At 56.1% G+C, this 27,040-nt stretch overlaps 9 protein-coding genes across 9 annotated transcripts; 4 read left to right on the top strand and 5 right to left on the bottom strand.

The window, feature by feature from the left end:
- Positions 1–156: 156 nt before the first annotated feature.
- CCM_03451 (Oestrogen-responsive protein Fam102A/B) lies at positions 157–1,804 on the top strand (the record flags this gene model as incomplete). The annotated part of the gene is made up of 5 exons (XM_006668602.1): positions 157–169; positions 381–397; positions 454–477; positions 527–1,121; positions 1,212–1,804. The coding sequence occupies 5 exons, from the start codon at positions 157–159 to the stop codon at positions 1,802–1,804; spliced, it is 1,242 nt and encodes a 413-aa protein (XP_006668665.1).
- A 289-nt stretch (positions 1,805–2,093) lies between these two features.
- Positions 2,094–3,817, bottom strand: CCM_03450 (fumarate hydratase; the record flags this gene model as incomplete). The annotated part of the gene is made up of 3 exons (XM_006668601.1): positions 2,094–2,283; positions 2,355–3,378; positions 3,607–3,817. 3 exons carry the CDS (start codon positions 3,815–3,817, stop codon positions 2,094–2,096), a joined length of 1,425 nt encoding a protein of 474 aa, XP_006668664.1.
- An 822-nt stretch (positions 3,818–4,639) lies between these two features.
- On the bottom strand, positions 4,640–6,528 carry CCM_03449 (Hsp70 chaperone (BiP), putative; the record flags this gene model as incomplete). The annotated part of the gene is made up of 3 exons (XM_006668600.1): positions 4,640–6,167; positions 6,220–6,346; positions 6,408–6,528. The coding sequence occupies 3 exons, from the start codon at positions 6,526–6,528 to the stop codon at positions 4,640–4,642; spliced, it is 1,776 nt and encodes a 591-aa protein (XP_006668663.1).
- A 1,161-nt stretch (positions 6,529–7,689) lies between these two features.
- Positions 7,690–8,823, top strand: CCM_03448 (uncharacterized protein; the record flags this gene model as incomplete). Its single annotated transcript, XM_006668599.1, has 1 exon — positions 7,690–8,823. The coding sequence occupies one exon, from the start codon at positions 7,690–7,692 to the stop codon at positions 8,821–8,823; it is 1,134 nt and encodes a 377-aa protein (XP_006668662.1).
- Positions 8,824–9,391: 568 nt separating this feature from the next.
- On the top strand, positions 9,392–10,215 carry CCM_03447 (exosome complex exonuclease RRP40; the record flags this gene model as incomplete). The annotated part of the gene is made up of 2 exons (XM_006668598.1): positions 9,392–9,589; positions 9,676–10,215. 2 exons carry the CDS (start codon positions 9,392–9,394, stop codon positions 10,213–10,215), a joined length of 738 nt encoding a protein of 245 aa, XP_006668661.1.
- Positions 10,216–10,757: 542 nt separating this feature from the next.
- Positions 10,758–12,580, bottom strand: CCM_03446 (Zinc finger domain-containing protein, C2H2-type; the record flags this gene model as incomplete). The annotated part of the gene is made up of 2 exons (XM_006668597.1): positions 10,758–11,037; positions 11,088–12,580. The coding sequence occupies 2 exons, from the start codon at positions 12,578–12,580 to the stop codon at positions 10,758–10,760; spliced, it is 1,773 nt and encodes a 590-aa protein (XP_006668660.1).
- An 865-nt stretch (positions 12,581–13,445) lies between these two features.
- CCM_03445 (multidrug resistance-associated protein, putative) lies at positions 13,446–18,426 on the bottom strand (the record flags this gene model as incomplete). The annotated part of the gene is made up of 7 exons (XM_006668596.1): positions 13,446–14,031; positions 14,086–14,178; positions 14,229–16,593; positions 16,677–16,956; positions 17,010–18,131; positions 18,195–18,209; positions 18,388–18,426. The coding sequence occupies 7 exons, from the start codon at positions 18,424–18,426 to the stop codon at positions 13,446–13,448; spliced, it is 4,500 nt and encodes a 1,499-aa protein (XP_006668659.1).
- A 3,714-nt stretch (positions 18,427–22,140) lies between these two features.
- CCM_03444 (MFS multidrug transporter) lies at positions 22,141–23,683 on the top strand (the record flags this gene model as incomplete). The annotated part of the gene is made up of 2 exons (XM_006668595.1): positions 22,141–23,066; positions 23,110–23,683. 2 exons carry the CDS (start codon positions 22,141–22,143, stop codon positions 23,681–23,683), a joined length of 1,500 nt encoding a protein of 499 aa, XP_006668658.1.
- A 373-nt stretch (positions 23,684–24,056) lies between these two features.
- CCM_03443 (uncharacterized protein) lies at positions 24,057–25,358 on the bottom strand (the record flags this gene model as incomplete). The annotated part of the gene is made up of 1 exon (XM_006668594.1): positions 24,057–25,358. One exon carries the CDS (start codon positions 25,356–25,358, stop codon positions 24,057–24,059), a length of 1,302 nt encoding a protein of 433 aa, XP_006668657.1.
- Positions 25,359–27,040: the final 1,682 nt, after the last annotated feature.

Below are 27,040 nucleotides of genomic sequence, written 5' to 3'. Positions count from 1 at the left end.
GCCAGCACGGTCTGGAATTCTTGAATGCGCACCCTTTCCCGAATCGCCTACACGCCTCATCCTGGAGCCCCTTGCCTGCAGCGCACTGCGACCCTCACCACCAGCCCCGGACTGGTCCGCACTGCCATGCCACTGCGATAACGCCTACCGCAAGTCATGTCTTCTCTGAGTAAGCTAATCTCGACCCCGTTCCTCTTCTGTATTGCACAGTCCTCCTCTTTCTCTGTCGTCAGCCATGCCGTTCTAGCTGCATGACCCCTTCCACTCACTGTTGCCTCGTTCCCTTTGAAACCGGCCTCGGCGTCCTACTACACATCAGGCAGACTGCCTCTCTCATATGTAACGAGTTTTGAACCTAGCTGACATGCATCTCCCAACAGTTGGCAAAAGTCGCAAGGTATGCTTGCCACGAATTTATCCCGGCTCATCGCCCTTACTAACTCTATCGCATAGCCGAAGTTTGAGCTTCACCTCAAAGTGAGCAGTTTGGATCCTCGCTCACCCGTCTCAAATTAACATTTGGCAGATATATGACCTGAATAACGTCCCATTGGTCAACGGCAACTCATATATAAAATGGCATCTCTCACATTCCATGCACGCAGATCATCGCGGACGCACGGGAAAGTGCCCCATCGCAAATCACAGAGTCGATTACGACTTTGGCAGAATCGTGCCCTCTATCCGCATCTCTATTGACAAGAGCAACATGCTCTCTGAGTGCCCCTTTGAGCTCGAGATTCTGCAAGAATTTGCCGTGGCCGAAAAAATCACCCTCGGCCATATCAAGCTAAATTTGAGCGAATTTGTCGAAGAAAGCGAGCCATACAGCCGGGACGCTCTGTCGCCTCCCCGAATTCGCAAACAAAGCACTGGTGGAAGCAGTATCAGCCTCTCCTCGAATCGTCGAACGAGTTCAGAGAGCCGCCCTGCCCAAGAAGGCATCGTTCGACGATATCTGATGCAGGACAGCAAAATCAATAGCACCCTCAAGATTGGGATTCTCATGATCCAAATCGATGGCGACCGTAACTTTGCAGCACCCTCGCTCAAAACGGCTCCTGTATTCGGCGGCATTACCGGATTCATGGACCCCAACCAAATTGAAGATGACACTGGACGTGAGTAGTACAAGAGTCAACGTTTGCGATCAACCGCTGATGCCATTCAATCAGCCCTACCCAGCTTTAGCAAAAATCGTGACAACGCAGAGGTTCAAGACCTCTACCGCCGCACATTAGCTGCATCATGGTCCAAACAGCCCGCACAGCTCCCTGCTGATGAATGCATCGAAGATATTTTCGCTGGCGGCAACGGTTGGAAGGCTCCCAAAACGGGTTCTTCCAAGCGCGAGCTCTCTTCTTCCAACACGGACCCCGAGGACTTGGAGATTGACGACCTTGGTAATAGCGGTACTCTGCGTCCTTCCGACTTCCGTCGTCTTGGTCTCAGCAACCATCGTCGACACCCCAGTGCCTCCTCCGACAAGAGCGTTTCCACCGTCACTGGCGGTGGCCATCACCGCGATTCCCCCAGCCCGCGCAAGTCGCATACTCCCCTTAACAGCCGCCTGTCTTCACACGACGAGGGCCATCACGCCGTCCGCAGCAGTCGCAGCGACAGCATCGCCAGTCTTGTTCCGACTTTGGGCAGCAGCTCGGGAACAGAGAACGGGCGTGGAGAGACAAGTTACAAGCATCAGCGCGAGGTTAATGAAGATGAACTCCGCGATGACTTCGTGGCTTGGCAACTTCCCGGGCAAGAAAGCCTGACCGGTCTGAAATGGCCTCTGAAATGTAAATAAAAATAATACCGAGGTCACTGTTCAGTGCCGCTCTGTACTGCTTTCTCTAGAATTTGTACATTTCACATCAAAGAACCGACTAGCCGACAGATCTGGCATGGAAAAGAGAATCGCAACTTGTTCCCGCACACTTCTTGACAGGCAGGGCCTTGCTTCGTAAAAATGCCATTGTTTATATTGATTTTACACGCCGTAGGCACCATGTCTATTCTAGGTCGCAATGTTTGTTCGTTCTTCTATCAGTACACACACAATCCTCTCTCACCCCACGCTTCCTTCTCAGCACCATTTACTGCTTGTACTCGCTGGGCACAACCATCAGCTCAGGCTTGACCAGAGCGTCAAACTCGTCCGACGTCAGAGCCTTGAGCTCCATGGCACTCTCCTTGAGAGTGAGGCCCTTTTTGTGCGCATTCTTGGCCACCTTGCTGGCCATGTCATAGCCAATCTTGGGGTTGAGGCAAGTCACCAGCATAAGACTATGTATTGGCATTTGTTAGCGAATGAGTTTTTCTTTCTTTGCCGTCATGTAGGTTTGAAGAGTACGTACGATTCCTTCATGATGCTGGCAATCTTGGCCTCGTTGGCCTGCAGACCGACGACGAGGTTCTTCTCAAACGAGCGCATGCCGTCGGCGAGGATGCGCGAGCTATGGAGAAGGTTCCGAATGATGAGGGGCTTGTACACGTTGAGCTCAAACTGGCCATTCATGCCACCAATCGTGGTCGCAACATTGTTGCCCATGACCTGGGCGCAGACCATGGTGAGGGCCTCGCACTGGGTCGGGTTGACCTTGCCCGGCATGATGCTGCTGCCGGGCTCGTTCTCGGGCAGGTTGAGCTCGCCGAGGCCGCAGCGGGGACCGCTGCCGAGGTAGCGGATATCCTGGGCAATCTTGGTGAGCGATCCGGCGAGCGTGTTGAGGCTGCCGTGGGCCTGGACAATGGCGTCGTGGGCGGCGAGCGCCTCGAACTTGTTGGGCGCCGTCTTGAACGCGGTGCCCGTCATGCGGCTGACCTCGTCGGCGATGGCCTCGGCAAAGCCCACAAACGTGTTGATGCCGGTGCCGACGGCGGTGCCGCCCTGGGCGAGCAGACGGAGGTCGGGCAGCGCGCCCTCGACGCGCTTGATGCTGAAGTCGAGCTGCGCCACGTAGCCGGAAAACTCCTGGGCGAGGGTCAGCGGCGTGGCATCCTGCAGGTGGGTGCGGCCAATCTTGATAATCTTCTTGGCGGCAAAGGCGTCGACTTTGGCCTGGAGGGCGGCGCGGAGGCTGCGCAGGGCGGGCAGCAGCTCGCCCTCGAGGTCGAGGACGGCGGCAATGTGCATGACGGTCGGGAACGTGTCGTTGGACGAGGCGCTGCGGTTGACGTGGTCGTTGGGGTGCACGGGCGACTTGCTGCCCATGGTGCCGCCGAGGATCTCAATGGCGCGGTTCGAAATGACCTCGTTGGCATTCATGTTGGACTGCGTGCCGGAACCCGTCTGCCAGACGACGAGCGGGAAGTGGTCCATGAGCTTGCCATCGGCCACCTCTTTGGCGGCCTGCTGAATGGCCTGGCCAATCTTGGCATCTGTAACAAGGCCCCGTTCGTGTTAGCAGCAAAGCTGGATATGTTTGTTGTTGTGGTGTGCCGACGCCGGCGGCGCGCCATCTCCACCTGCGCCTTTTTTCGGGCGCGGACGGAGCTCAACGCCCCGGGTCGACCCTCCCCGGAGTAGCCCGACGAAGCCGGGTGGGAGGTAGGAGAGCGAGAGCGAGAGAGAGAGAAAAGGAAGGCAAAAAAAAAAATTTCACGCACCAAGGCCATATCGAATGTTGACCGTGGCCGCGGCGCCCTTGAGAATGCCAAAGGCCTTGATCACGGGCGGCGGCATGCGGTCCTGCGGCTGGTTGATGCGAAAGTTTTCGAGGGACCGCTCCGTCTGGGCGCCCCAGTACTTGTCGCCAGGGACCTGGATCTCGCCAAAGGCATCGCTCTCTGTGCGCGGGGGGATGGTGGAAGCGGCCATGATGGAGGAAGTGGTGCGAAATCCTCGTTGTTGCAAGGAGGAAAGAATCTGCCCAGAAGCAACAGCATGCGGGGTGAAGACGACGCTGGTGGTCGCTCTCCATGTGGGCGTCGTGGCTGCTGCTGCACCTGCGATTCTGGAGCACGACGCCAATCCAGTGGCGGCCAGTCGGCGGCTAGTCGCTCGAAGCATGGTGGTGGCTTTCGTCAGGAAGAAGAAAAGGAAAAAAAAAAAAAGTACCAGAGAGATGCGGAACGCTTCAATGGCAAGACGCCGACAACTGGAAACTCGCTGGAGAAAAGGGGACAATTTTTTTGCCGTTTTTTTTTGTTGAAACGGCTAACTCTGACGGGGAACCCTGAATAATATTTTTGGGGGCTCAGGCAAGCCGACCCACACTGTAAACTCTCCCACGTCGCTAAGTGACGCGGGCAATTTCCTCTCGTTTGTCTTTGATCTCTACAGCTGTTTGTAGGTATTTTCTGTTCCGTTCTACACCACTATAGCCTTGCAAAAGGCAATTTGAGTACAAATAGCGCGCAGTTGATTGACAACTCTGTTCCTTGTTTGGCAGGCAGCCAGCCATCAGTAGAAGGTGTATTTTTTTGGCATTGATGAAGTAATCGTCGTCTATAACAGATACATAGAAATGCATACATTTCTATAAAAAAAACACAGCCGCTTTTGAAGAGTCCCTTTTCTATCTTGTTGTTTTCTCCAGCAGGGCTATTCTTGCTTTCTCCTTTGTCGTTTCGTTTTCCCTTTAGCCTTCTTTTTTTTTGCATTGCCTTTCATCGTTACAACTCTCATTGGCATCATTGTCTACGCAGCAAGGGAGCCGCGAACACCACCCTTGCCGCCGACCTCGCGGGCGGTAATGGTGACGCTGAGGTCGCCGAGGACGTTGATGGTGACCTCGACCTTGGCGCCGGCCTTGACGGCCTTGACGGCGGCCTCGGCAAGCGGCGAGCCAATCTTCCAGAGCTTCTCGCGATGCTCCTCGTCCTCTTCGTCGCTGTCCGCATCCGAGTCCTCCTCATCGTCGCCGTTTTGGGCCGGCTTGGGCTCGGCCTTGGTGACCTTGATGTGGGTGCCGCCCTCGACGACCTTGACGAGGACGTCGCCGCCAGCCTTGGGCGCCTTGACCTGGACGGTGCGGCGCGCGGGCACGGCCGTCTCGGCCTGCATGACGGGGGTAAACGTCTCGACGCCATCGGCACCGACGGTGACGACACCAATGGCGTTGGTAATGTGCTTGACGGTGGTTACGGCAGCGTGGGTCGACTGCTCAATGTCGGCGGCCTCGTACTCCTGGATGAGCGAGGCCTGGAGCGCGGCTCCGCGGGCCTGGAGCTCCGAGGGGTTGATGGCGGCGGCGCTGGTGGCCGGCGCGAGCACGGCCGTGGATTCGGGGAAGAGGGCGGCGAGGTTGGTGGCGACGCGCGGGGTGTGCGCGGTGCCGCCGCACAGCACGACCTCGTCGACGTCGAGCACGTCGAGGCTGGCCTTTTTGACGGCGCCCTCGACGAGCCGGGTGAAGCCGTCGAGGACCTTGCGGGCGACCATTTCGTAGCGCACGCGGTTAATGGTGCAGGAAAAGTCAACGCCGTCGGCGAGAGACTCGACGGAGAACTGGGCGTTTGTGCCGAGCGAGAGCGCCTTCTTGGCGGCCTCGGCCTCGAGCCGCAGCTTGGCGAGGGAGCGGGGGTTGGCGCGCGGGTCGGCGACGGTGGGGTGCTTCTTGAGGAACTCCTTGGCAAAGTGGTCCATGAGGGCGTTGTCGAGGTGCACGCCGGCGAATTCGTAGTCGTGCACGGTGGCGAGGATGGTGTACATGCCGCCGCGCGAGGCGATGACGGTCACGTCGGAGCGGGTGCCGCCGAGGTCGGCGACGACGACGAGCTTGTCAGCGACATTGTCGACGCCAGCGTCGGCGCGCGCGTCGTAGGCCAGCACGGCCGCGACGGGGTCCGCGATGAGCTGCAGCACCTCGAGGCCGGCGGCGTCGGCGGCGCTGAGGAGAGCAGCGCGCTGGGCGTCGGAGAAGTTGGTCGGCACGGTGATGACGGCCGATGTGACGCGCTTGCCGAGGTAGTCGGAGGCGGACGTGACCAGGCGGCGGAGGAAGCGCGTGGCCGTCTCGTCAATGGAGACGGTGGAGGGTGCGACGGAGGCGGCGACGGAGGCGGCGGCGGAGGCGGCGGCGGAGGCAGCGGCGGAGGCAGCAGGAGCGGAGTCAGAGTCGGAGTCGGAGGGGCCAGGCTGGTCCTGCACCTTGAAGGATACGTGCCCGGAAGTGTCATGGGGGTGGGCGGCAGCGTGGCAATGCGTGGGGTCGATCGACTTGAAGCTACAGAGGGGGTTAGCAGTGACAGAATGGTGTTGGGAGCCTCAAAACGTACTCCTTTCCGAGGAAATCGCGGAAGTAGGCAATGGTATTGTCTGGGTTGCGGACGAGGAACGCCTTGGCCTGGGCGCCGTAGTACTCGTCGCCGTCGACGTAGGAGAGGACGGTGGGGATTTGACGGTCTGGAGGAGGATAAAATTAGCGGATTGACCAGGCAGAACTCGTTTCAGGGGGGGGAAATACCGCCGTCCTCGTTGGCAATGACTTCCGCCTTGTCGTCGACGGTGTAGGCAATGGAACTGTTGGAGTTGCCAAACGTGATGCCGAGGACCACGCGGTCGTTGGGGTCAACAGGCGCAACCATTGTGACGAGGGGGGTGGGGAAGAATTAGGAAAGAAAAGGCAAAGAAAAAAAAGGAAAAGGCTAAAAAGGGAAGAAAAGAGCTGCGACGGAGAGGCAAAGCCTGGAGTATACACAAGCCCAAAGAGAGGTGTAGTAAATGAGGAGGAAGTTTAGCGAGGGCGGTGATGGTTGCTTTGGCCCAGAATGGTGGGGTCAAAAAAAATTCACAAGGCGGCGATTTAATTTTTTGAGTCGGACGTGGTTGGGCGTTGGTTGGATCCACATCTAAATTGCACCTTTTGGGGTTGGCTCGTTATCGATAAGCCTCTCAGTCCATGAACATGTAAAGCATATATAAAGTCGAGTTGAACGACAAGGAAATACAATTTTCGGATCGGCAAGGTTTTAATTTTAGTAAACTCACTTTTCTAGCCTACTCATTGTTCGTCCTAGTTGGATCCCCATACTATGCCACACATAATCCATCTCTTCACCAACCTCTGGAACCTTGGCCGTCGGCGTAGCAAACCTTTTTTTCGAAATCGTCAATACATACACATGAATACGGATCATATCTTGTAAATCTTGTTTTGTATACCCCGTTTTGGCGTAGAAGTCTGTCGAGGTATCCAAGGCCCGGACGCATGCTAACTTTGCCAATGGCCAAGTTGTAAAGTCAATATCCATCAACTTGCGCATCTGCCTACGAAATTACCTTTACACGGCCTCGACACTTGAAAAGTTAACAGATGCGTATATTTCTTTCCAGGCTTCCCAATGTTATTTAAATCGCACCCACCCCTCACTTCAAAGCCACCATCTCAACTCACTTCAAACCCATCATCTCAACTCACTTCAAACCCATCATCTCAACTCACTTCAAACCCATCATCTCAACTCACTTCAAACCCATCATCTCAACTCACTTCAAACCCATCATCTCAACTCACTTCAAACCCATCATCTCAACTCACTTCAAACCCATCATCATCACTCACTTCAAACCCATCATCCCAACTCACTCTCCAAGGCCATCATCTCAACTCACTTCAAAGCCATCACCTCAGCTAACTTTCCAAAGCTATCATCTCAACTCACTTCAAAGCCATCATCTCAACTCACTCTCCAAGGCCATCATCTCACTCACTTCCCACCTTGCTCAACCACCACACATCAGACATCATGAAGTTCTCTCGCCATTCTTCGGACCTCGCCAGTCTTATGCGAAACCATAAGAAGCTCAAACCCAATCATTTCATCAACAATATCCCTGTCGACGTACTTGAAGTCATGGCCGACCACCTCCCCCTCGAGAGCCTGCTCGCCCTGACACAGACCTGCAAGGGCTTACACGCCGCCCTGCACCACCGTCTCCAGTCCACGGCCCAGAAAACTTCCAGGGAGGAGCTCCTCGAATGCCTGTTCAAGGTTGTCCGCCGTCGCCCCGACGCCTGGGTCTGCCAAGAGTGCGTCAAGCTCCACCGCGCGAATAACAACGACACGCCGCACCACGCCGCACCGTCCTGTCCCCATACTCGCTACATTCCCCTGCACTGCGGCCCGCGCTCCGACACCTACGAGCTGCACCACCACCACGTGCAGCTAAGCATCCGCCTCAACCGCCTGCGCCAACCGACGCCGATGCAGCGGGAATACCTGGCGCGGCTGCTGCAGCAGCACACGAGCACCGGATTTCGCATGAACCCCAACAATGGCTTCCCCAACCAACTGGACGTCAGCTTTACCCTGACGCCCAGGATTATCGAGGGTCGGTACCTGCGCAAGAGCACGTGGACATTTTCGGTCCTCAAGGACGGCCCAAACGCCGTCACCGAGGATCGGATCGGTGCCGTCGCGCTGTGCTGCCACCTTGTGACGGCGCCGATCTCCCACAGCAATGATGGCAGCGTCGTGCGCTCGCCGCAGCTGTCGGCGCTGCAGCACGGCCTGTCGAACGCCCTGGAGGGCGGCTACCAGTGCTTTGGGCAGTGCTACTTTTGCGCCGTCGACTTCCTCATCACGCCCGGCCGCGAGAACCGCACGCTCATGATTGAGGCGTGGCAGGATCTCGGCGGCGAAAACAACGGCAGCCCCGGCGACGAAACCTACTGGCGCGCGGCGGCGTGGGATCGGAACGAGATGCCAATTGCTCACCACATGCGCAGGACACGGCTGATCAAGCGCGCGGGCGGCACGGTTCGACGCAGCTACGGCGAGTCGCGCTATTTCATGACCAAAGGCCTGGTGCGATGGAAGAATCTCGCAATCCACAATTACATGGCCGACTCGTTATTTTATCACCCGCTCATGGTGTGATGCGGCCCGTCACGGACCGCAGCAAACGCCTTTCAATCAACTGGCATCGGGTGGTGAATTTTGGAAAATATGGGGGACAAGGACTGACAAGGTCGTTAAGCATTATGGAAGACAAATGTCAAGAATGTAACAAGCCTCAGGAAGCAGGGATGCATGGGATAAGGATACCAGATTGTTTTAAGTAGAAGTCGGGTTTGGTTAGGGATAGAAAAAAACGGATCTATTTTGATTCCATGTTCCAATGTTCCACTTCGCAAGCCGTCTAGGTAAGCGCGCGTATGAGCGATCGAGAAACACAGCTAAGCGACTGAAGAAATATCAAGCTAACCTGCAGATAATTCTCCTACAACCAAAAGCAGAACCAGCGCCGTCTTAAAATTATCCATCTTGACAAATAAAATTCCGTCAGGATAAATTGTCCAATACCCGACGCTTTGGCTCTCCTTGGTGGTCCTGCACCAACACACTTTTAACCCATCTTATCGATAAGCGCCTGTTTGCATTTCCTCTCGTTCCATTCTTCCGCCTACCAAGCCATCATCAACAACCCACATCCAGCTACGCAGAAATGGCCGCGCACACCATCGTCCTACCGGGCGACGCCATTGACGACGCCCAGATCCCGACACACCCCAAGAAGCCGCTGCGACTGGGCCCAGGCCTCCGACACGACCCCTTCACCAATGCGATCCTGCCGACCATCGCGGGCCAGCTCGTGAGCGACCGCCCCAAGAATGCGCTGCGCGTAGAGACGTCGACCGGACGAGTACGTCTGCCGCCCCCCTTCCCTCTCCTCATCAGACAATACAAAGAAGAAGAAAAAACCGCTAACACAAGAGCACTTTGACGCAGTACCTCCCTCGGGCCGGCGAGCTCGTCATTGGCACCGTTCAGAAATCCGCCGCCGACGTGTACTACGTGCAGCTGTCGGACCACGCGGCGCCAGCGACGCTGCCGCAGCTCGCATTTGAGGGGGCCACGAAGAAGACGCGGCCGCAGCTGGCGCCGGGCGCGCTCGTGTACGCGCGCATCACGCTCGCCGACCGCCACATGGACGCCGAGCTCGAGTGCGTGTCGGCGTCGACGGGCAAGGCGGACGGGCTCGGCCCGCTGACGGGCGGCATGCTGTTTGCCGTCTCCCTGGGCATGGCGCGCCGGCTGATGATGCCCGGTGGTGCGGCGGCGAGCGGGGTCGTCGTGCTCGAAGGGCTCGCCGCGGGCGGCTGGCAGTTTGAGACGGCGACGGGGCGCAACGGCAAGGTGTGGGTGGATGCGGGCAGTGCAAGAACCGTCATGGCCGTTGGGAGGGCGGTGCAGGAGACGGATGAGAAGGGGTTGGGGGTGGAGGAGCAGCAGAAGCTGGTGAGAAAACTACTCAAGGAGATGAGCTGAGGAGGCCAATCCCGGGACAGTATAGACAAAATTCATGTACATTTTTACGATTTAATGGGACGCCCATGAAAATGGCCGAATAAAAGCTGGCAAGCGAGTAGTAAACCGATTCTATAAGAACAGCATGATATGACCAAAGATTAAGATTGTCGTGAATATGTTATTATTTCTTAATTGCCAAGTAGATGACATATTTTACAGCCATCAAGCGTAGCCGTACAACGCTCCCGTCTTCCCAGACTTGCTCGCACAAGTCTACCGAGGAGCGCTTTTTAATCCCGTGCTCTTTGCCGGACAAAAATAAAAACGCCGAGGCAAGAATTCCACGCCTTGCCCACCCAAATAAATGGCCGCTCCGAAACCGTAAATGCCCAAAAAGTATAGTGAAAGTGTGTGTGAATGTGTGTGTATGTACAAGTCCAGAGATGGACGGCTTTGATAAGCACATGCCGAGCGCTTACAGTAGCCAAGGCAGCATTGCAACAATAGTAGCCTGCGATAGTTCCATGTGAGTAAAGGATGAGATGGCCCGAGAGACGCAACTATAGGCCCGTCATTTCTGCGTCCACCTCGACCGGCATAGGCAGCTGCTGCTGCGCGAGGTTGTGAATCTTCATCATGTGGCGCTTCCAATTATCCTTTCTGGGAAACGCCCGGCCGCCAAACTTGGAGTAGTCGCAGCCTTCAATCGAGCAGTGAAACTTCTTCTTCTTCTCGTGCCTGTCGTTAATGTGACGCTGCAAATGCGTCTTGGTGCCGAAACCCTTGCCGCAACCGGTGTACGGGCACTTGTGGTCTTTGCTGTGATAGCGCTGGTGATGCCTGCGTCTAGTTAGCAGATGCTGGGCTGGTTCAGCAACCGAGGTACATACTTGAGTTTATGCGGCTGGTCAAAGGCTTGTGTGCAGCCAGTTTCATCGCATTGATACATGCCATCCTGGTTCTTAACAGGCGAAGGCATGTGGTGTGCGACGATGCCTGGGGAAACACTATGGCGAAATTCGGAGCTATTTCGAGAATCTGGAGAGGGCGTGTCCAGCTGTGTTGATGGTGTATTCTGTGATGACGCATCGGTGAAGCCTGGGCCCGGAAGAGGTGTGGAAATCTCGGATGGAAAGCTTGGATGGCGTCCGACAGGTTTGATGTTGTCCGCCGGGAGATGGCTTTCTTCGCCGGCGACAGCCTGGTTCTGCCCAGGCTGTTTCTGCTCCGACGTGTCTTGGTTTGCTGAGCTCATATGAACGTCTGGCGAGTTGGCTTGGTTCATGCTGTCTGGTGAAACCTGGTCCGGCTCCGCAGGGGGCTGTAGTGGCTGGGGAGGGGGTGATTCATAGGATGACGCATAGAGCTGATATTCTGTCCTGTGCCACTGTTCTGATTCCGTGCTCGGGGCCATGATGTCCATTGGATTTACCGTGCCGGGTGCTGGATTGGCTGGAGGGGACGACTTGATAAGCGTTCGGGGTGATGACGCGCTCGACAACGCACCACCGGGCGGCTCGGACGATAGGCCTCTCGGCGTCACCGACGGCAGTGGCCCTAGGGCGGGAGACCGCGGATGTGGACTGGAGCGTGGCGACAACTCCGTGGGCGACTCGGCCATAGGCTCCTCGGCTGTGATGATGCGCTGCAGCGGCGTCCCTCCCTGCTCGGCACCATCGCCTGAAGAACCGACTGAGCTAAAAGTCTGATTCTTGTCGCTTTTGCGGCGGAACATGTGGCGGACATTGTGCGAGAGGGAGCTGGCGCGCGAGGTCGTTCGGGGCGGGAGCCAAAATGGTTCGTCGGGCATGCCAAAGGCGGATGATGGTATCGACGTTCGGTAGTAGTCTTCGCTTGTGCCTTTGAGTACGCCGGGCTGGTCGTCGACCATGTCCTCGGGCATGTATTCGATGGTGCCTCGCGCGGTTCCAGGGTCGTAGTGGGCAAAGTTGAGCAGGGTTTGGTCCGGGTTTGGCACGCCTTCCCGCTGTGGAACGGCGGCGGCAGGATCAAATTCGTAGCCTCTGGACAATGTATTGCTATTCTTGAGCGAGTCGCTGGACGAAAGGCGCGGACGCGCGCCGTCGGTAGCATGGTGCTCGTCCCCAATGGCCGTCTCGATGTCGAGGTGCTGATTCAGACGAGTGTCAAACTTGCGTCCCTTTATGCAGCCAACGATAACGGGATAGAGGCAAAAGGCGAGCAGCAAGCAAAAGACGATGACGCCGACGGTGACGCCGGCAACGGCCCTGTCTGTGAGATGGCGCTTCGCGAGGAGGTGCTGCGATGGTTCGGCCACTGTCATGGTCGGGGCGCCGTCGGGTTCGGCCGCCAGTGACGACCATGGCAGCAGCTGCCGCCAAAGGCCTGGCGGGCCAGGCATGGGAAGGAGCGAATAGGCGCGCCAGTGGCTGGTTTGCTATTCGGGGTACACGGCGAAAGGCGTCGGCCAAGAAGCAGGCGTTTGGTGAGTTTAATTAAAGATCGGGGTTTTTGCTATATCCAAAAGTTTGATTTCCAGAAATCGATTTGCGGTGGGCTGCAAACGGGGTCAAAACGCAACGCGCCTTTGGCTCCCTGGGGGGGGACCAAAACGAGCTAAAAATCGGAGGCCGCCTGGATCCTTGGAAACATGCGACGGGACAAGGAGAGAGGAGAGTCAGCGGACTGCAGCTAGAGAGGAGAGAGAGATGGGGCACGGCAGGCGAATGCGCGGGCGCAAACTCTGGGGGAGAACGTCGCGGCCTGTTGTCAGATGTTCTTCATGGCAGATGAGAGAGAGAGAGAGAAATGAATGATGGATTGATGGATAAGATGACGGGCCTGCTGGGAGCCGCGAGTAGGTACCTAGTTAGAGAGGAGGCAAGGAGGGTGGCTGAGCAGGCATGTGTGGCGGGAACAAGTATCTATACCTGGTGGCTCATATTCTATTTAGCAAATAACGATGTAGCAGTACTCTTGCCAGGCTAACCCGCAAGCCACACCGCGACTAGCAGCACCTTGCTTGAATCACAACTCGACAAACAAAAGCCTGATTAATCCTGATGAATTGCGGCATCACCACCCCATGTCGTTGCATCTCGGCTGTCCACATCTCCTTCTTCTTCGACACCTCTTCACTCGCTTAGCAGCTTGATGCGCACAACTTGGCCAGGGGCTGGCAGTGGCCTACCCCGTGTGCGACAACCCATCACTACTAGGGAAATGGTGGCTTGACGATCTACCTTTTCACGCCCGTCTCAACTCGTTTACTGCCGCGCGCATCGATGGACGGGCCGAAAGACGATCAGCTCCCCGTCCGCCACCCGCCCAACGTAATCTGCTGTCGTGGCCGTGGCCGGTCGGTGCGAAACCACCACCATGGTGCACCTGCCAAATACATCCGACATGACCTCTTGCATTCTAGCCTCGGTCAGCTCGTCCATGCTGGACGAGCCTTCATCCACCACGACGATCCTCGAGCCTACGCTCTGGTGGTGCAGTACGGCCCGCGCAAGCTGCATGAGCTGCTTCTGGCCTTCTGACAGCTCCATCCTGCCCATCTCGGCATCCAAGCCGCCCCGCGCTTCAATCAGGTTCCACAGCCCAACCTTGTCAAGGATGCCAATGAGCAGCTCGTCAGTTACTTCGAAGCCTTTCGAGAATGTCGACGGGTCAAAGGGGTTGAGATTGTATCGTATCGTGCCCCTGAACTGCACCGCTGATTGAGGAATCGTGGTGATGCGCGATCGTAGTACATCTCGCGGTGTGATGCCGAGCTCCCGGTCGTCGATGCTGATGCTACCCGAGTACTGAATCAGATTCAGAAGCGCTAGCAACACTGTTGTTTTGCCGCTGAGAATTGGTTGTCAGTGGCCAGCGTATGGTCGCAGAACCGAGCGTTCTTACCTTCCCGTGCGACCTGTCATGACAAATTTCTCTCCTGGCCTCACTTCGAGTGTGGCGTTGCGAAGGGCAGTATGGGGATTCGCGCCATTTGCTCTGTTACGTGTATTAGCAAAAAATCGATACACTTGTGCAGGGAACCAGACTGATAAGTCGCTTCGACGCAATTGAAGTCTATCTTGCCATAGCGCGGCCAATCCTCAGGCACATCTGGACCCGGTTTGCACACCTCTTCCACAGGCGTCTTCTCGGCAAAGTCTCGCACGCGAGCCACTCCTCCTAGGCACGTCTCCGTTTCCACCCAATGCTGGATGAACGTGCTCGTGGTCTCGCTGAAAGTAATGAGACTCAAAAAAGCCAGGCCCATGGCGGTATCCGAAGTATGCGAAGTGTACTTGACAGCCAACGCAACAACAGATACGGCTGCCACAGTAGTGGCCACATCGAGCGTCAAAATGAGCCATTGCTGTACACAAAACATGGCGTAGAACGGCTTCTGTGTCTCATTCAGGACGGTGTAAAGCTCTTGTGTGAAAGCAAGCTGACAACGGGAGGCGCGAATATGGGCAGCCCCAGCTGCTGATTCTGTAAAGTGCGTATAGAGCTTCTTTGACGTATCCAGCTCCAGGATTCGTAGCTGTCGCGACGTCCGGAGGTAAAAATGCTGTACAGCCGCCACAAGCAAGACAAACATGGGCAGCATCGGCGCCGCAAAGCTAGCACCAGACGCGATGATTGCAATGTCCATAAGAACAGTAAGACCCATCCAACTGGCTGGCAGAATCGCAAGCGGTAGTCGTTGAGAGATCAGAGACATGTCCTGGCTGAACCGATTCAGCAGCGCACCGGCATCTTCCTGCGACAAAAAGTCCAGCGTCGCCCTTGATGTCGTGTCGGCCAACTTCCAGTGCAAAGACTTTGACGCGCTCGGATTGACCAAGTAAAAAAACGCAGAGGTTGCCATCATGTTCAGTGTCGGGTTTGCAACACATAATATCGCAAAGCCAATAAAGTAGGATCGACTGTTTGGAGCTCTGTCGAACCACAGTCGTGCAAAGATGTGCGGCATCTTTTCCGCCACGGCAGCAATCACAATCAGGACGAGCCAAATGGTCAGAAACTTCCACCCTGCAGGACCGAGATAGTACGAATACAGCGAAAAGTCACCGTGCTTGCGTTGGGGCAATGTACTAGGTGGCGCGTCGCTGGCAACGACAGCGGGAGCTTCCTTCTTCTCGTCCATGGGAGGCGGGATGAGATTATCGCGTTCCGCCAGCACGCTCGCGGGGATGCAAGACGGGCTGAATTCCCTGCCGGAATTCGTAATCTCTTCCACATGACCTGTATTTGTAATACCCAAAGCAAGAGTTGCGTCCACAAGGTGCTCAGTCGCGTTGGTCGTCATGATTGTTGTGGTCGAGTTCAGCACTGCCGTCTGAGAGAAAAGCCTGATTCGAATGGTGGAGGATGTCTCCATATCCAGGGAGCTGAAAACGTCATCTAGAAGCAGAATGTCTGCCTGATCATAGATTGCGCGAGCCAAAGCGATGCGCTGTTTCTGGCCGCCGCTCAAGTTTCGGCCATCGCTACCACAACTGGTCAAAATTCCATCCGACAAGTTATTCAAGTCGGTATCCAGCGCGCAGATCCAAATGACTCTTCTGAGAAGGTTGGAATTGTACACGTTTGTGCCGACAATGTTGTTCTGGATGGTGTCGTTCAGAATCCAAGGCACCTGGCTGCAGTAGGATACGGAGCGACTCCCAAGCTTAATGGTTCCACGTCGAGGCTGAATTTCGCCGAGTATCACTTTCAGCATCGTTGACTTGCCAGATCCAACGCGACCAAAGATCATTGTCTTGCTTCTTCGTGGTATCTTGACCGATACCTCGCGCAGTATGGGTGCAGATGTATCCAGGGTCACCGAGACATCGCTCATGTCAACGGCAAGACGAGAAGTCCGGCATCCCCGCCGGTCGCGGACGGAAACAGAACGTTGAGTACTGGTTCCGGTCGACTGAACGCTTTCCTGGCTAGAGCTCGAGCTTGGAGGCTGCTCGGGCTCAAACTGGCGTATGTCCTTGGGTTCTTCTTTCAACAAATACTGCTGAATTCGTGATATAGACGCAAATCCGGTGGACCAAAAGGAAATGGAGCCGAGGACCGCTGCCAAGGGATTTGTCACCATAGTGACGACTGCAAGAATGGTGAAGAAGAGTTCAACACTCAAGCTGTCGTCGGCCCGCGTCCAGAAAATTGTTGCTGCAACGACCACCGCCGGCGTGACTGTTTCGACGAAAGCTGACAGAGCGAACACTCCGGAGAGAGCAGTTCTATCGCGAAGTGAGGCTGTTACCTCTTTGTCTTGCATCTTCTGAAGATGTTTTGCCAATGCAGGTGCCAGGCCCATCATCTTCACATCTGTCATCTGCGCCAAAACGTTCGAGGTGGCGGCCACGCGGACCTCGATATGTTCGTTCCAGTTTTTCCTTGTGCGCGAAATGACTCTGGCTAATTGTGAAGAACAAATAGCAGCAACTATAGGGAAGCATCAGCCTTGGTTGCCAAGTCATGCATAGAGACAAAGTGCTTACCAATAGCGGGAATCAAAGTAAAAACGCAGGAAGGGCCGATAAACTTGCCGAGAATACCAATGCCACTTCCTATCTCGAGAAGACGGGCCCAGCTTTCATAAGATAGCGTAATTAGTCTCTCAACACCGTTCACATCCGTACTCATGAGTGTGACTGCCGCTCCGTTGGCCAGGTCGTCGGCGCCCAATCTCAGGGTCTTGCGGTAAATGGCACCAATGAGAATACCACGGACACTTGTCATGATTTGGTTCTTGTAGTGACTATACCATCCTCTGGAAATCTTTTTACTGGTTAGAGTGTATAATCAATTGCGTAGCCTCAGAAGGTGCCTACCGCTTTGCCGAAGAAGATGAGCGCAGCGGCACCAATTAGTCCGTCGGCGACAGCCGGGTCTGGAGCCTGTTCCGATACAAACTTGACCACCTCCTGCAGCAAGAATGGTTGTGCATAGGAGAAGCCGATAAAAAACAACCTGGGCGGGATAATTAGAATGAACAACCAGGGAACTGTGTAGAGGCAGGCGAGGAGGAGCGCATGTTTCGACTTGGGCCTATCGCCAGTGTCCCAGATGCGACGGAAGTCAGTCTGAAGTTTGTCAGAGTCAAACTGCGGATCCAGATTGCCGAGGGAATCTTGCGTAATGTCTGAGCGAAACCCTATGAGCAAGGTCGCATTCACCCAGAAAAACGTCGATCTATTCCAGAACCCGGCCAGCGTTTCGTGGCCCAGTGATGCGCGAAGAGTCTCGGCTCGGATGAGCGAACGCTTCGAAACCTCCTCTAGAACCACGAGGGCTACTTTGACGACTGGAATCGGGGCATGCACCTTGCCAAGAGTCGCGAGACCGTGCCGATTGAAGTAGGTGCGCGTAATAGCAACGTCGAAGAGCATGGTGACGCTGAGAAACAGGCTCAAGAATCCAGGCGAATGCACAAAGTACACGTGGCCAGCGAAGAGGAGAAGAAGAATGCACACAGCCGAGACGCAGGACATGATACCGGCAGCCCTTGCGAGCGCCGAGTTGAGGGGCGAGCTCCACCACAAGACGGCATTCGCGATCTGCAGCCCGATGAGGGCAGCGGCGAGTGCCAGTTTTGCCCAGAGCAGGAGGCCGAACCTCGCGCGAGGCGTGCCCTTTGAGACTGCGTACATGTAAAAGGGAACAACAAAAAGGAGGAAGCAGGCGGGAGCAAGCTCGAGGATGCTGTGCTCAAAGAGCAGCGTGAAGTCGAAATGGCCAAAGAGCCGCGGACCAAATGATTCGTCCATGGCACAGGGAGATCTGGTGGTGGTGCAGCACTGTCGCCGCTCGAGGCTCTTCAAGATATCCGTCGCGGTTGCGCCTTTGTCCAACGACACTGCTGCGGGGAGGAGGCTCCTTATTATATGATGCCTGGTCCGATTCACCGCGAGGCTGGGTGTATTGGCGGATTGCATTGCACCGGGCCGTATGGACTGTCATAACCTGGTCATATCCATCGGCTCAAGATCCACCCAGTGCCTCGACTAACTACGTACACCGAAGGCGTGTGGCTAGTAGTAAGGTAAGCGCATATACTGTACTGAGTATCTGTATGTAGGCCCTCTTTTCACAAATGAACGGGGGTCGGAAGGAAATGGGCCCTATTCGTTGACGACGGACCCCAGACCAGAATAGTTAATGATGTACGGAGTCATCCGTTGTCGGAGAAGGACCTACAAAAGGACCTACAAAAGCAGGCTGTCCAGGTCCCCGACGCATCTCTCTCATTTCAACTTCCTACGAATACACCACAACTATCACATCAAGATTCGATTGCACTGCGAATAGCCATGAACATCCCACATGCTGCGCTGTTTGCGGCCCTAGCCAGCGTTGCCGTTGTCCAAGCAGTCCCGGGTACGTCAATCCTCACCAACATCGTCCCCCGGCGGCACTGCTAACCACAGAGCTCGTGTGCAGTACTCAACTTGGGGGATAACCTGCTTCAGCGAGCTCAAATGGCGTCTGCTCTCGGCCGAGCGCCTCAAGCCTACCAGGCGGAGGTAGTAGCGGCCGACAGAGCACAAACACTGGGATCGCGGCGATGATGCAAGATGCGAGGAGCTTTTGCCTTGGGCATTGGGTGTCTTTTTTTCGAAAAAGCTTCTTATGAAGCCATCTTGAGAAAGAAGCCTAGTTGGCAGGAGATGTCCCGGTATTACCCCTCTCCCGGCGGAGTTGTAAGGATGTGTACCAGCTCCTTCCACTGAGAGTGGGGGGATATAAACAACGCGTCAGATATAGGGCCGGAGAAATTAGAACAAAAATAAATAAATGAGTGATCAAATCAATAGTTCTGACAGTTTCGGCAAGGGAAGCTAAATCTGGCTGCCGTGCAGCTGCCACAGCGCCGACAGCAAGGAGCACCCGAACTATGTCGTTGTAGGAAGGAGCCAGGACGGTGTTCGAGGTCGAGTCCACCACGCGTGGCTTGGGTGATATGTAACTACATGGGGTAGCCAATGATTATGGTCATTTAGCGCCGACTACCCCAACTGGTTCAGAATCGACGTTCCTCCTCTCACCCGAGAGCCAATCACACCCACCGCCTCATGTCTCTTTTTCGGCCGATGCGGGAACGAGACCCCCCCCGGTCTTATTGACTGGGCTGGCACGCGATGGTAACTGGTGGCGTAAAGTTTAGAAGGCACGAATAGATGGCGAGGTCCTCCGCGAAGCGCATCTCACATGTCCAAAGCCCCATAATGAGCAGACCGGAGCGGCACCCAAGAGTCCAGCGCCAGTTGTTTCTGGCCAGCTACGGGACCTAATGAACCTATGAGAAACCAAACGGCCGGCCATCAGGCTGGTCTCGAGGGTGTGTTTGGCTTCGTCATTGCGGGTAGCCCAACTCCAAACGGTTGGCACTGGAGAGTTGAGACGCTTCGTTTTCATATCATCTCAACGAAATCTTTTTGACTGGCATTTATTACCTGCCCAAGTGCCTCTCCAGACTCGTCAGAGATTGGAAGTTGGTAGCAAGTGGGTGCGATAATTTGAGATGGATGGGTGGCTCCTGCATTCCTTCGCCCCTCCCAGTTGACAAAGGTTCTTTCAGCGCCATTTATTGCGCCATTGTGTTATTTGCCGCTATTCATATCTGTGGCTTGTCCGCCCCCCGCAGCTAAAATCTCGGACCGAACTCCGCTGCTCGGTTAAACAAGATCCTTCCGTCGGGCCTTGACCGTTACAACACTTGTGGTTTAGCTGTGGAGGAGGAGGGAGTAGGTATTTCGCAGTAGTGGGAGCTAGCCAGAGACTTTGCCAAATAATTTCGCCGAGCATCGCTCCTAGCATCGTTGATTTGCCAGATCACGACGGGTGACGGGGTTATTGGTTGAGTCGTCCTCACATGGGTCTGTTCAGCCAAGGCTTCCTCGCTGGCTCCGCCGCCCAGACAGCGCCGGAAGCAACTCGTACCCAATACTTGGTGTAATGTTTCTTCACAAAGAAACGTCTTTAAGCGAGGTAGCTTTCTGGTTCGCCTTCCAGTTACCAGTCCTCGCAGCGGTGGCAATCAATGAGCCGTGTGCGCTTTATTATTTTGCTAAAAACGACCTTGGTTCAGGGCTGCTCGGCAATCCTCCACTGACGAATATTTCCATTGGCGCTGGGCCGAGCATCTGTGTCAAGCACTTTCTATGACGTAGTCAAACATGTGCTTGAAGACGCCGAGGGGCCAAGACGGGCATCATGACATTACAGACTCGTGGAGGGGTTTGTAATTTTGCATTTTTGCGACAATCTACCTTGATGCGCTCCGGCGCTTCGCCTGATAAGTACAATGGCGATTCATTGCCCATAACTTGTAGAGTAGTGCGATTTTGTGTTTCACTCCCACTTGGCGGTGCAAGTTCAAGTCACCCCCCTTGTTTTGAGAGCTCTAACTACATAGGTAGCTTAATAACTGTACTGTAGCGATAAACGAACATGTGGCAGACGTAACAATGACCAGCATAATTCAGGCTCAAGCGTAATGACTCAAGCCTATATGTCAGGATCCGTAGGCGCGTTCAATGCCATAAACACCCCAAGGCAAAGTATGTACGGGTCTAAACTATAAACTTTTTTTTGTTACCTCTTATTCCCTGGTTTTCCCGTGTCCTGGGTCCGGGAACAACCGGCGCGTCATCACGGCGAACGAGGCGTCGGTCCGCGCCGAGTGTGGTGGGGCCGCTGCCGTGACGGGTGCGTCATCACAGACATGGCGGAGGCAGTGTTGGCTCTTTGTTCAAGGCACTTTTGTTAGTTATGGCAGGCGGAGCCCTGTTGCAATATGAAAAAAGCTCGCCATGGTGGCTTCAGTATTGTACGCTCGTCGACGCTTAAAGTATTAAAGGCCACACAAGGCACCGTCTAACAACGCGGCCTTGTTATCGTAACTCAATTTCTTCTAAAATCCAGCCTTGCAAAGCCTTGTAATGCTGCACACTAATTCATTCTGGCTCTGGCCGGCTATGGCCTGAGTATAGCGGACGCCCATGACACAACTCATGCTCTCACCGCAGACGAGTTCCTCGCCAAACATCCTCAGATCGCAGTCGGCAGAAACGCTTTGAACAACGCACGTCAAAGTATGGACGACAGTCTCAAGTTTACCGCAGTAACGAACCCCGCGAGCAATGTCATCCTCGTCCAGGCTTTTGCGGAAGGCGCGGATCCTGAAGACTTGGATGCCGCTTTGTACTCCGTGGCTCTGGTGGGTGACCGGAAAGCACAAGACTTCTTTGCAGAGCTCCAGCAGCAAAACCCACATCGAAAGATGACTAGCCAACTGTGATGGATGCCCCGGAAAGATTTGCGCCCGCCTTGCAGGCAGAGCGATTGCCAAGCGAGCGTCAGGATGCAACCCATTCTGTGGCACGAGACGCGACTGGAGTAGGGATTGGCGCTGCCCATCAGGCTACTACGTTGGCGGCAACTACAGATGGCAGAAGTCGTGGTAACCTAGTGACGGGCTTTGTGTATGTTTATGCCCTCGGACGAAATATACTGCCGGGGAGTGACGAGCTGCGCGTCCTTGTGCTGCAGCATGCGGCAAGGCGACGTCGGTCGGCGCCGTCGCTACACTCTACTCTGCAGGGCACCTATGCCTGTGTGGGTGGTTGGCAAAAGATCTCATTGGTGCGAAGAATAATTCAAAATGGCAGTAAATTTTAGCTGCTTTTGTTGCCTCGCAGTCGCATGCCTCTCCGGTAACATGACCACCAGTCGACATTGGGCATGTCTTGACAGTTGACCCATTGCTGCAAACGATGAATGCTCTCTATCCAGTCATTCAGGATAGTCTAGGAAGCAAGGCGTAGCTGCCAGCCCATGTGTATGGTAATTACCACGTCCTTATACCACCCACACATGTCGGAAAATCAGCGGGCGGCGACCAACATCGACTCTTCCTTTCCCTCCTCTTCTTCCCTTCGCTTCCCTCCTCATTGCCCCGAAATGTTACCATCCAAGCCCGAGCTACTCTCCGCTCATTCCCAGAATGTCGCTGCCCTCCTCAGTCTCGATACCCTCGGCAACCGGGCCCTCCTGAAAGCCAGCCTCCTCGCCGCCGGCCTCACCGACGCCCAGTCCTCCGCCCTCTGCCTCACCCTTCCCCCGCCCCGCCCGTCCCAGTGGCCTCTACGCAAGAAGCTCACCGTCCTCCTCGGTCCGTACCTCGCCGCCGCGCTCGCCGCCTACTCCGCCGGCGCCTACGCCCTCGCCGCCGCGCCCCTGCGCGCCGCCTGGCACGTGTCCGAAACCGCCTACGCCGTCGGCATCACCATCTTCGTCAGCGCCTTTGGCTTCGCGCCCATGGTTCTGGCGCCCGTCAGCGAGGCGCACGGCCGGTACTGGGTGTTTGTCGGCGCCGGCGCCGTCTTCTTCCTCGGCACGCTCGGGTGCGCCGTGACGGCGGGCTACGCGGGCATGCTCGTGTCCCGCTTCGTCACGGGCATGGGCGCGTCCGTGTTTGCGACGCTCACCGGCGGTGTGGTCGCCGACGTGTACGACAGGGAAGCAAGGAACACCCCGATGGCGCTGTACTCGCTCATGATCATGGCGGGCACCGGCCTGGGCCCGCTGGTGAGCGGTGTCGTCGTGGACGCGCTGGGATGGCGTTGGATATTTTACCTGCAGATGATGCTGATTGCAGCCACTTTGGCCTTGATTCTGGTGCTGTTTGAGGAGACGCGAGCCAATGTCGTCTTGGCCCGGCTATGCCACGCGCTCAACAAACAACTGGCCGAGACACATCCCGCGTCCCGCTTGCGCTTCCACCCCAGCGTCGTCCAAGAGACACTCGACATCGGCCTTGTCTACCGCAGCTTCGTTTTTCCCCTGCGGCTCCTCGTCGCCGAACCCGTCGTCCTCTGCTTCTCCCTGTGGGTGTCCTTTGCGTGGGCGATCCTACATGCAGTTCAACAGCATCGGCATCGTCTTCCGCGGCGTCTACGGCTTCTCCAGCCGGCAGGTTGGTCTTGTCTTCGTCGCCGTTGTCGCGGCCTCGTGTCTGAGTGCTTGCCTCGCCATCACGCAGGGTCCCGTGCTGCGCCGCCTCTGGCCGCACCGGGCCGCCTCCACCACACCGGAAAGTCGGCTGCTCTCGACCAGTGTGCAGTCAGTGCTGCTACCCGCCGGGCTGTTTTGGTTCGGGTGGACGGCAAGTCCAGAGGTCCACTGGATCTTCCCGGCGCTGGCTGTCGGAGCATGCACCATGGGCATCTTCAGCATTTATCTCGCCGTCTTCAACTACTTGGCCGACACGTATGGGCGCTACTCGTCGTCGGCGCAGGCGGCGCAGAGCATGTGTCGCAACCTGCTGGCGGGCATCTTTCCGTTGTTTACGCACATTATGCTGCGGAATCTGACGTACCACGGCACGGGGAGTCTCCTAGGGGGGCTTGGACTTGCGTTGACGGCTGTCCCGTGGCTTCTAAGCTTTTTCGGGCCCCAGATTCGGGCCAAGAGTCCATTTGCCAAGACGGTGATGGAGGAATGAGCGTTACCGGCTGGTTCGGTCTATCTTGCCTTGACCATTTGTGCCGACGGCAGGTACAGAGTCAAAGTTGGCAAAAGAAAAGAAAAAGCAAGTTCGGGGCCTATTATGCAGTCTCTAATGTCGTCATTGTAGCAAATTTGCTTTCGCAAGCTAAGGAGAGAGAATATTTGGCATTACAATTATGGAAGTTGAGTCGATAGCGAACCAGAGACTCTTGCTAATAGCTGCACTGCACCATGCGCTTGCCAGTAAACCGGCCACCTCCACGACCGCGATTCTCACCGCGAAGGAAGAATTTGCCTGTTTTCCCACGTACGTGCCAAAATAAACCTGGGCCTTCTACTTTCTCGCCGTTATGCACCATTATTGTCTGTTATTCATTCTCGTAGTCACTCTCGTCCGCTGCCACCTCACTCGCCACAGTGCCGTGAAGAGCGCGCAGCGCGCAAATCCAAGACTCAATCGCCTCTCGTGCCTGCCTGTTGTCCTCTGTGAGCACGAGCTGCTCGCGGAGTCTCTCGTACGCCTCAATCATGACCCAAATCTGCAGTCCGGCGGAAGCGCTGCCCGTCTTGCGCTGGTGGCCGGACTGGTCGGCAAACGCCGTCGACAGCTCCCTGGTCAGCAGCTCGAGGCCGATTTGGAAGCGCAGCGACGCCGGCGCCGGCGGCTCGCCGTCGTCGTCGTCGTCGTCATCGGCGGGTGGCGAGCTCGCGCGTGTCAGGGACGGGCAGCTGCTGCCGTCCGAGCCCAGCAGCGTGCCGTCGGCGGACGGGGACGACGACGTGCGGTAGTGGCCGCGGTAGGAGGCGCCGAGCAGAAGGGCCTCGGCGTTGTGCGCGGTCGGCAGCTCGGCACTGTCCTGCCGCCGCAGATGCAAAGGGTCGGTCCTGGGCACGTCGGGCACATCCGTGTCCTCGTACACCGCCAGCGCCCGGTATTCGCGCGCAATGGTGCTCACACTCGACATGCGGTTGATGCCCTCCATGTTGCCGCGGTGGTGCGTGCCCGTCTTCCGCGCCGCCGCCGCCGCCTCCAGCTGACCGATGCGGTGTACGGGCGTCTTGGCGCGGCGTCGCACTGTCGACGCAAACGCCGGCGTCATGGGTGGTGAATGCGCCACGTCCTCGGACCGGTAGTCGACGGCGAACAGCTCGGGAATCGGCGGCGGCGGCGGTGCACGACACGGTGCGGGCACACGCCGCGGCACGGCATTCGCCGGCAGCGGTTTCCGCTGGATGCTGCGGCTGCTGCCCCGTTGCGCGAGGGCCGTTGCGCTCGCAGGCAGCGTCCTTTCCAGATCGCGCTGAAGAATGGGGTCGTCTGGTCGGGGCGGGGCGGGCGGCCACGATGCTGTTTTCCGGCGAGGATCCGCCAGCATGCCCATCTGCTCGCCGGCCAGCAGGATGAGCGTCGACAGGTCGTGCGTCGCGGTGTGGTCCTTGGCCGGGCCGTGCGCGGTCGGGCTCCTGGCGCCGGGCCAGAATCTCTGGAGCTTGGTCCGGGACGGCTTCCGGGGGCTGTGATTGGTGTTGTCGAGGGGCCTGCGACTGAGGCTGTCGGGCAGGCTGATGAGCGAGCGCCGTCGGTCGCTCGAGGGCGTGTAAGTCGCTTCCGGCAAGGCGCCGGGCGGGGAGCCGGGAATGTGGAGCGAGAGCCGCTGTCGGTGATGCATGGTTTTGGAAATAATATCCTGTGAAGCTTGAATGCGGAAGAAATAATTGAAGTAAGACAGAAATTGAAGGGAAGAAGAAAATCGAGAAAGTTTTGCCTCGGGATACCTCTTACTATACAATACGAGAAATCTAATCTGGGACGTTGGCTTGCTAACTATTGTCGTCGTCACTCAAGTGCTGATCCAAGCCACAAACCAAGGCCGACAGGCAGTGGCTGATGTTGCACCGCCTCAATCGCGGCCACCACCCACAACGCTGCCTCGTTCCACCATTTTCCGCGAGTTCATAACTACGGCTAATGTTTCTCCAAGCGAGCAGGCTTGTCTTAAATTCGCATTCTTTTTTCTTCGATTTTCATCCCCGCATTCCATTCGACATTTATTCGATTGTGATGCATCGCTACTGATAATTGATGGCAGGATAGTAGCAGGGCAAGGCCACGCAGCCATGCAAACAAAACTGGGCGGGCAAGCCTCAATCAATGCCCCAGCCAGGCTCAGCCTCCCCCGAAACCTGGCTGATCAGCGAAAAAAGCCTGGACGAAACGGAGAAACATGAGCGAATCAGCAGCATTTCGAGGATGATGGCGACCCTATCATGGCCCTTGATCGCGTGGCTGGCCGTTTGAAGCACGGCATGGTCTTCCGATGGTCATGATTTACAAGTCACAGCGTCGTCACCAGCTTCCTTTCCGGAGGTTCCGACAACCCACCTTTTGTATCGGATTGCATAGTTATTTCGTCGACCTGTATTTCCAGAGGCTTGAGTTAGCTCTGTTGGCCTGACTGCTTGCAACACCAATCAATGGCTGATGCCAGGCAGCAGCTGGTAATTCGAGACCAGGTTGAACCATATCATTGAGCAGCTGACCGGTCGCCTCGTATTACTATCAATAGTTGGCACCTACGCATTCACCGAGCTATCTTCGGGCAAGCTGTCACGCGGGGTAGCCGCATGATCATCGGTACGGCTGGACGATGTAGGAGAATGCATGTTACGACCAGCGCAACAAAGCTCGAAGTTAAGAAACCCGAAACAAGTCGGATACACAAGCCATACGGTGTCGACCAGAATTTATTTTCAGATAAAACAACACTCGCTACGAAAAAAAGCAGCGCAGAGCGCCAACTGCGTTGGAGGAATAGCCTACCCTATACCAATTACAAATTACACCATCACGATGGCTGTTGCGCAGTCACCTGCCGCGCCTTATTCCCAGTGCGGGCGGGCACATGGCAAGATGCCCGTGTTTCTTTAAAGTTTTGGGGCAGCGCAATTTCATGCAAACCCCAACAGCGAGCACTCTCGATAGAGCTGCATGAACCTGGGCGCTTCCAGTATTTTGGGGGCAAATGAATACGATGTCGCTGAATGTCGACTACTACAGCTCATGGCACGCTACCAGCTGACATTGCTTGTTCGATTTTACGAGAGGGTGGCGCCATACGGCCACGGACAGCCGAGTTTGTCGCTCTGCCTGATATAGATACGACTGCGACGGACACATTTCCAAGCACCGGATACGAAAGACATGCTGCCAGCACAACGGACATTGAGACAAGTTCGTCCAGGCGGTGGCATCGGGCTGCTACTCGTCGCAGCCGCCTGCAGGCCGCCTGCACGGTCACTATGTATTTCGCTGCAGGAGCTCGATATGAGATTGCAAGGCTGGGGGGAGATA

This window comes from Cordyceps militaris (genome assembly GCF_000225605.1).
Source record: "Cordyceps militaris CM01 unplaced genomic scaffold CCM_S00002, whole genome shotgun sequence".
Classification (NCBI taxonomy): domain Eukaryota; kingdom Fungi; phylum Ascomycota; class Sordariomycetes; order Hypocreales; family Cordycipitaceae; genus Cordyceps; species Cordyceps militaris.
Note: the sequence above shows the minus strand (reverse complement) of the source record. Positions and strands in the feature narration are given on the sequence as shown.